This window comes from Opisthorchis viverrini (genome assembly GCF_000715545.1).
Source record: "Opisthorchis viverrini unplaced genomic scaffold opera_v5_45, whole genome shotgun sequence".
Lineage (NCBI taxonomy): Eukaryota > Metazoa > Platyhelminthes > Trematoda > Opisthorchiida > Opisthorchiidae > Opisthorchis > Opisthorchis viverrini.
In genome coordinates this window covers 536,837-545,191 of record NW_008751701.1, presented here as the reverse complement: position 1 = coordinate 545,191, position 8,355 = coordinate 536,837, and the positions used below count along the sequence as shown (strand labels likewise).

General features: G+C 45.6%; 1 protein-coding gene across 1 annotated transcript in view; it reads right to left on the bottom strand.

The window, feature by feature from the left end:
- The window catches only part of T265_03236 (hypothetical protein), a gene marked incomplete at both ends in the record, with an annotated part of 23,106 nt that overhangs the window by 9,636 nt on the left and 5,115 nt on the right, over positions 1-8,355 (bottom strand). The window contains one exon of the mRNA XM_009167669.1: positions 2,608-3,502. Coding sequence (XP_009165933.1) covers positions 2,608-3,502 — 895 coding nt within the window. The remainder of the gene's footprint in view (positions 1-2,607; positions 3,503-8,355) is intronic.

The following is an 8,355-nucleotide window of genomic DNA, read 5'->3' as shown; positions in this document are numbered from 1 at the left end:
ACGTGCGACAGTCACACGTGCAAAGTCAGATACAAATGGCCGGATGAACTCAAGGCCAAATGGGTGAAGTGGTAAGGACAAACAAACGTCAGTTCATATATACACACTAAACACAAAAGTGGGGCGGGGGTTACGAATGGGGACAGAATAAACGTGGGGAACCTCAGCGTCAACATGACGGATGATACACTGGGTATCGCGGTGCAATGCCATTATTGCACTGAAACATTTCGGTTTCTAGACGACCTCGTAAAGGGCGACATTTTTGAGATGATTGAGCTGGTATGTGTACTTCTGTGGAGAAAGATATATTTTGTTCGGCCGAGAAAATCCTCAGAGTTAGGACAAAACTTGTATAAGTTCGCAGGTATTTTTCCGATTTCGTTGGATAGGTAATGTAGTGCAGGGTTTTATATACGTTCGAAGTTGCGTTAGTTTTGATTGTAGCGTGACAAATAAGGTCAATGCACGAACCTGAAATGCCTGGGTCGCCTTGGCGAATTTCAACAACCTATGACGTCAAGGCGGCATATTTGTGAATATCAAGTAAGGTGTGTATCAGGCTGCAGTGCGGGCTGTTCTGTTGTATGGCTGTGAGACCTGGCCTGTTTGAGAAGCAGATCCATGGCGTTTTCAGGTGTTTGACAACGGTTGTCTCAAAACCATAGCTCGTGTGGGTCGGTGTCGGCACGTCTGTAGCACTTGCAAATTGCCATTTTTTACGCTCAGTATTATTTTCCTTTTCTCTATCAATATCAGTCACATTACTGTACGAAGTTTGTTTCACTGATATACAATAGCAACCGCCAGCTTCTTCGGTCCAACGTGACTTTGAGAGTTTTGCTGAGTGACTTGTCTTGACTACCGGTTGACTTTAATTGGCTGCTGCTAACTCTAAATGCCAACAAAAATTTTAGCTACAAACAATGGACTAATCTATTCACACTTGTGTAATAATATTGCGATCGCCGGAAATTTGTAACACCAGGAAGGTAGAATTTTACTTCTTGGTGTGGTGATTCAACGGAATACGGAACTACATAATCTCGTATTTTGAACTGAGTCAACATTTACTTGAATTTTTCTCCTTGTTTTTGTATATGGCTTGCATTAGTAAACTGTTCTGTTCACTGGAGATTCCATAGGGCCGTCAACTACTACAAGTCCATAAGGGGACGGTCAGAGTGATTTTTCGGTTGTGCGCCGATGATTTCCACTGAATAATGTGTCCTTGAAGTCTCCAGGTAGATCATTATCATTACGAGACATTTGGATTAGATAGTGTATAAGATATTGCTTATAGTTGGAGCCTAGTTTTTATCATCTGGCATAGATACTGGCCTGGTGTTTACCATAGATAGCAGACAAGTTCGAGCGCACACAGTTACTGGCAATCATTGGTTGTTAAATTAAGACACCGCGCACACTTGAGGCCTAATGATCATCGTCGAAATAGGCACTGGCTTAGCAGTTTCAAAAAGTAGTCAAGGTAGGCGATATCGCGTACAGTTGCGAGTATGAGGTCAGCCGTTCGTCATTAGGTTGAATATGTGTGCATAGTTTAGGCCTCCTATTCGTCGGTTTGCATAAATACTGGCCCGGTGTTTATCATAAGTAACAAAGATAAGCAAAAAAGCTTACAGATACGAGTACGACAGATTGGGTTGGATTAAGTAAATGGTTAATCATCGCAGTACATGGGCACGGAACTAGCAGGTACGATAAGCAGCCAGGCACGGCGACATCAAGTACAGCAATGAGTATGACAGGCCAATAGATCAGGCTACCAAGTAAAGTTGAAGCCTTATTTCACCAGCACGCTTGGATACTGGCCTAGTGTTTACTATGGGTAGCAACAATAAGTGGCATCGCATATAGGTATGGGTGTGAAAGATCGTCTTCTGGCCGTTGGATTGTTATTGCGCATGGGTGAGATCTCATAATTTGCGTCGCACACAGACTCGGGCCTATCATTTACACTAAGTATTCGAGATGAGTGACAGCGCATAGAGTTATGAGTATAATGGGCCATCGTTGGTCACTGGATTAGGCTGCCGTGCAAAGTTGAGGCCCCATAATCTGCGTCGCACATAGACACGGGCCCAGCAGTTACTATGGTCGAGGTGAGTAACAACGGTTGCCGTTATCATGACGCTTCATGGGGGGTCAGCAACTACAGAGCGTCATATTCATACTAGGAATGATAATTGTGGCTATCTGGTGACGTTGTATTTTCTACAAGCTAATTATGCATGTCTGGGAAAGGTGATCGTCAAGGATTCACGGATTCACGGATTGATACACAGGATCGAGGCTTTTGCCCAAGGTTCAACGGTTGGTTTTCTTCTTGTCGGTCAGTGGCTGTCGTTCACCTGAAAGGCACAAGTGAAAAATGGTGTAGTACTGCTCTTTATGTTCTCAGCGCGGGGCAGTATGCTTGCCAGCGCAAGGAGTCGCATTATTAAATGTCTAATAATGCTTTAATCTGGGTTCTAGAAGGAGCGTGGACAACCGTCGGAGGAAGGTGACTCCACGCACCTACTACCCGAAATGATAAAAAAATTTGTCTAATGAATGCATGTGCTCTGAGCTTGAAAAATTTCTTACTATGTCCCCGCCGTGTGTCTTCTGGGTCAACGGTGGAAAATCTGTTTGCCAAACTTCGTTCAAACAGGGCATAAGTAAGAATTGGGTCACCTCGGAGGCGACGGTACTCCAGGGGAAAGAGATCAAGCATTGCAAGACGCGTTTCGTAGTCCACGGATTTGAGGCCGGCAACCATTCTCGTGGCGGCCCGCTGGACACGCTCAATGAGGGTGACGTCTTTCGTGCGTCCTGAGTAGACAACTTGGTTGGCGTACTCCAGGAGCGGTCTGACGTAGGCCCCATAGAGTATTTGGAAGTCCATGCGAGTAATACGGGAGAAGGTACGTCGGATCATCCGTAAAACGGCGAATGCCTTTTGGGCCGATTTCTCATGGTGTAGTGCGAAGGACAAGTTTGAGGAGACCCAGATGCCTAAATCTTTTTTGGCATCTATCCTCATGATGTTTTCTGGTCCCTTTTCACCATGCATAACAAAGGCATTCGCTGAATCCCCTCCAAACGACACATGGACGCACTTTTCATCATTCAGAGGAAGGTGCCAGTCCAACGACCACTGCTTTGCAGCGTCTACATCCATTTGGAGGGCGCTGGCATTGGAACTCCAGGGTTTCAAGTCGTCCGCAAAAAGTAGACATGGACTCGCAAGGACGCCTGGGTGGTCGTTGACGTAGATCAGAAACAGGAATGGTTCCAGGACGGAGCATTGAGGAACTGCAATGGAGACCGGCCCTGGAGAGGAGTAGGTCGAGCCTATTCTCACTCGGAATGATCTGTCGTCAATGGAGATCGCGTTCACGTTGCCGCTGCATAGTTCATGCTGTTGTCTCACAGTGTTGTACATAATAGGAGTAGAAATCCACGGGAAAATGTTTTGTGACCATCGCATTTGTTGAAGCTGAGGAGCGTAAAGCTAACAAACGTCAACAACCGGTTTTCAAAAATGAAATTTGCATTAGATATTCTTTAGATGTTTTTTATACCTAAAGGCCACCGAAGAACGACAAAATATGCTAAAGTGCGACTTCATGTTTTATGTCACGTAAACCGGTAAGACAATGCAAACCGATAATGGTCTGCGGCCTTGAAATTTCGCTCACTTAAACAAAGTGCTACGTGCAACATAGCACCGGAAGGTGCAAATGGATTAAACTAATTCCCTGTTAAAGTCACAACTTCGAAAACCCTATAATTTCGGCGAGAATAATTTGGGTGTGCAAATAGTCAGCGGCGTTTGGAACAATAAATTATGTATTCCGATCCAAATTCGAGGACTAATTAGAACTGTTCCAGCGGTGTAGGTAACATCATACAACCGTCCATAGTCGATATGCTATTGTTCACCGCAAACCTTAATCGACCACTTGTTTTCTTCTGTAGCTCCAGTAACCAGCTTCGAAAAGAGCGTTATTGGACCGTTCGAGAAGATATGTGATATCATTCTGCCGCATATTTTTTAAATTCTTCTACAATTTTTACGCCCCAGTGAATACTAAACGCCCATCTCCCAACCGTTCAGTAAAACAGGCTAGCGACGACGGCAAGTAGGTTTCAACCTTGGTTTTGGGAAATGTTTGATCACATCCCTACACTTGTTACCCGCCTTCATTGACGACAACACTGCTAGCTGAGACCATAGTGGCAGATCATCCAGCTAAGGGGTTCTGTCATATTCGCATTTGATTAAAGCAACGCGTGTCACCAGAATATCGCGATCCCATTGATCCTAGCATGAAGTCAATAAATTATTTGTAATTTTTGGCTATCATCAGCTTCGTGATATTTTGAGCTGCCTTTTATTGTATGCGCCATTGCCTCATTGACATTTTTACTGTTTTGCTTCAGTACTCTAAGCACAGTTGTTTTATTGCCTCATCTGAATAATAACAACAAGCCGCGCACCGCCTTGCGCCACAACACCCACATATTACACATTTATCTGGTTCTTCCAATAACTCCACTAATTCATCCCATGACACTACATATCGGTCGTCATAGAAGTGAGGCTGGGACCTCGCTGGGCACTCGGGAGAGCGTGTGTTGACTACCGAAAGAAACTCACTGAACGTCCTGACTGAAACGATTAACTTGATCACTTCTGGCTGGACGCACGCTGCAGAGAGGAGGCCTTTTCGACAGTGTTTAAGAACGGATGCTCCATTGTGTTCGCATAGACAGAGACGACACAATGCGCTTCTTATTTCACGCATTTTCTAAATTTTTTGAAATCCAGGAGCAATTCAGGCGTAGCAAGTCTTTACTTGCTAGGCCACTAAGCTAAGCTTACTTTTGTCCTCTCTCAGTTAGTCGCCCCTTCTATCCACAACATATCCAACAACCTTTAAATATTTTTAATAATGGACTTGATGCGAATTGATACCTCCTCAAACTTACTAGGATCGCTTTTTCTTGCCCTGTTCTTCCATCTTTCAAAGCTTAAGCCTTCGGCATTGCCTGATTCGAACCATCTGTATAGTCGGTGCTCTACATCCAAAGATATCTCAACCGAAAATATCTGCAATCTTACATCAAGTTTTGGTTTACCTCTGCTAAACCCCTTGGCTAGCCGAAAATCCCGTTATTCAACTTGCATTGACCGATCCTCTGTTAACTTGCATATGAGACAGCAATTTTACCCTTTTACGCGCCAAATTGCATTACAGACAAGCAGCTCACTTTACTATTATCCCACGCTAAAACCAGAGCAAGTTTAGGCCACCAGCACAGGTGATCGAAATGCTGCATTATTTTTATAATTTCCTCACCGCAGAAGTTGGAATATTAGGATGACTATGGATTCCCGGCGCTCTCTGAGATGGGAGTGTGAAGTTGAGATGAAAATCGTTGTCCGTGTCGCCGGTAACATGAGGTGCAGGCGGGCGGACGTGGTTCAGAAAGAGATGGTGGATGCTCAGAGCTAGAGCGGCCAAAAACGCCAACCAGGTAGGACAAGCGTTTATCGACAGACTAGGCACACTGAGAGATTAAATCATAGATATTCATAGGTCCGGCGACCATCCAATCACGAAGACGTGAAGACATGAAGACGTGGTGTAAGTTTCTTGGATGTTGGTTGGAAGACATTTTGCCAAGGGCAACGATATGTTGTGGGCATTGCAATTCTAAGTCGGATCCTCATTTTGCTGGGAGGCGGAGAATATTAGGAGTGGTTATCCTAATAGCTTATCTATGCGGAGAGTTAATATTGTGGAGGTGACGTTATGTGGCAGCACTTCGGCATGAACAGTGACAAACCCATGTGTCAGTCATGGAGAAGATTTTTAGGGCAGCCTGAAATTTTTAGCGACCTTCAACGTGTTGTGTTTTTGAAACAGGGAAGCTTTTTGACAGTGATCGGATGCAGAGGAGCTCAAAACAATCGTTTACAAACGCAACCTCTGGAGCTGATATGTGATATCCAGAAACAGATCCCCTGATTGATGATAGTGCTGCTGCACAGGAATATGGGATGGTTAGGAGTTGTGATAGTGACGTCGAAACCCTTGTTGCTATTTAGCCATACAGTATAAGTGTCGGAAACCAAATATGGGGTTAAGTAGGGCTTCATTGCTCGAAAGGAACACATTCGACCGAAAATGCCCGTTCACACACTAAGCCTGCGCTACGGCTTTATCATTGGGTGCACGTTTAAAGGCTATGATGTCCTTGAAACGTAGCAACGAAGTCTACGTCAGCTGCTCGTACGAATGCCTTGCATGTAGACTCCCTTAGCTTTAATTTCACTGGGTTACACATGGGTGTACACACAGATCCTCCACTATCGACCAAGGGACTAGTTGAGCAAGGTGTAATCTTGCCTTTCTAACAGTAAGACGCGTGAATAGTGAAGATCTAAGCGAGGTTAGACGTAATTATATACATCATTGTAGTTTCATCACCGTGGGAAACCAAATTATAGAAGACGGAACGGAGTGACTTCCCATTATGGTTGTACTAGTCCATCTAATAAATGAACACCGTTCGACAAGGTGGTTTCATTATTTTGAAGCATGGACATGGAAGAGGACATCACAGGGCTGTGATGATGAAGTACCTTTGCTGAGTTGGGATACCCAGTATAGATGAGATATCGCGATCATCGGCGTACATTGGTGCAGCCCTAATGTGTACTACAAATAGCCACGATGAACGATATCACCAACAGCTGTGAGTAACAAGAACCGTCCTCACCCATTGGATTAGGTTATAATTCATGATTAAGTCCTCATAGTTAGCATCGCATATAGACATTGGCTCAGCGGATACCATAACTGGACACGTCAATCGACACGTGATTACATTTTGTCACGTGCTCTAGTAATTTCGTTTCAATGCACCAATAGTACTAATTGACTTAACGTTTGGGCGGAAATTTTGATCTCCTCAAGGCGATTTCGCTTTCATGGGCATCTATAGCTGTAGACCTGTCGGGTTTTTCAGCTTGTTAAAACAAGAGCTCTGGCCTCTTAGAGCAATACCAGTCACCTGCTGTATTAAGAAATGTTTTGAACGCCATAATCAGCCGGTTTATGTTCTACAACTGGTATTTTCTTATCCATGAATCAGGGTGAGTGTGTATTGCAATACATCCAGTAATCTAGATCGACTATGTAAATGGTGGCTTAATTCAACTCCGGGTCCCATGGATCTCGAAAGACCTCCCCGTGAGTGATCTTGTTAGCCCTGAGGCTTCTGGGAAGAGCCTTCTGGCTCCGGGCAACCCAATCCCGACCCAAAGCTGCCACCTTGGCGTGGTGCTCGGGCTTAAGCGCTGCAATCATCCCGCGGGCTACAGTGGCTAGAACGTCGTTCCACGGGGCGAAACCATGCCAGGAAGTCCAAAGGGGTGCAAGCAGACCAAGAACAACGAGACCCCGCACTATGAGTAATCGTGCTGCGAGGCGGTCCGGAGGTAAAGTCGTACTATCCTCTGTGACAAGGGTTTGCAGGCAGTATGGTGCTTCCCTCAGGCGACCAACATGTCCAGAATTGTGGAAGCAGCGATGATGCCATCCCCCGAGGAAGGTAGGGTTACAAAAGGTCGGTCCTAAAAGCCGCACACTCCGATCGCACAACGGTTGACCGTGACCGCCGACGCATTATCCAATACGGTCGAAATACTTTTAAAACCGAAGAGTCCGCCCGGTGCTGCTCCAAAGACACCTGCTGTGGGCAAGCGCATTGGGAATGAGACAGTAACGCCTTATTCCCTGCGCGCCCGGGTTAGGCCTACGCCCTGCAAACAATATTAAGTAATGTGATTCTGGCGCATGGTTCGGCATGCAGTTTAAAGTGCCACTGCAAGACTAGGTGGGCTCAAACCCTAGCCCCACGCTTGGGGATGAACCGATTGAGGTAGTAGACAAATTTGTTTACCTGGTGAGCTGTATCAGTTCCGGGGGTCTCGCAAAAGGTGATATTTTCATCCGGATTGGGAAGGCCAGAGCAACTTTTGCGAACCTACGTCACCTGTGGCGTAGGCGTAACATCAGCTTCTCTGTCAATGGTCGAGTTTACAATGCCGCGGTGCGCTCCATATTACTATATGGATCAGAAACCTGGCCGCTGCGCGCTGAGGACGTCAAAAGACGTTCAGCGTTTGACCATCGATGGCTTCGGAGCATTATCCGAATCTTGTGGGAACACCGGATCCGCATTGCTGAACTTCATCGAATGGTATTCGGGAGAAATAACTCACCCTCGATAGATGAACTGATCACACTGCATAGGTTGCGCTGGCTTGGCCACGTG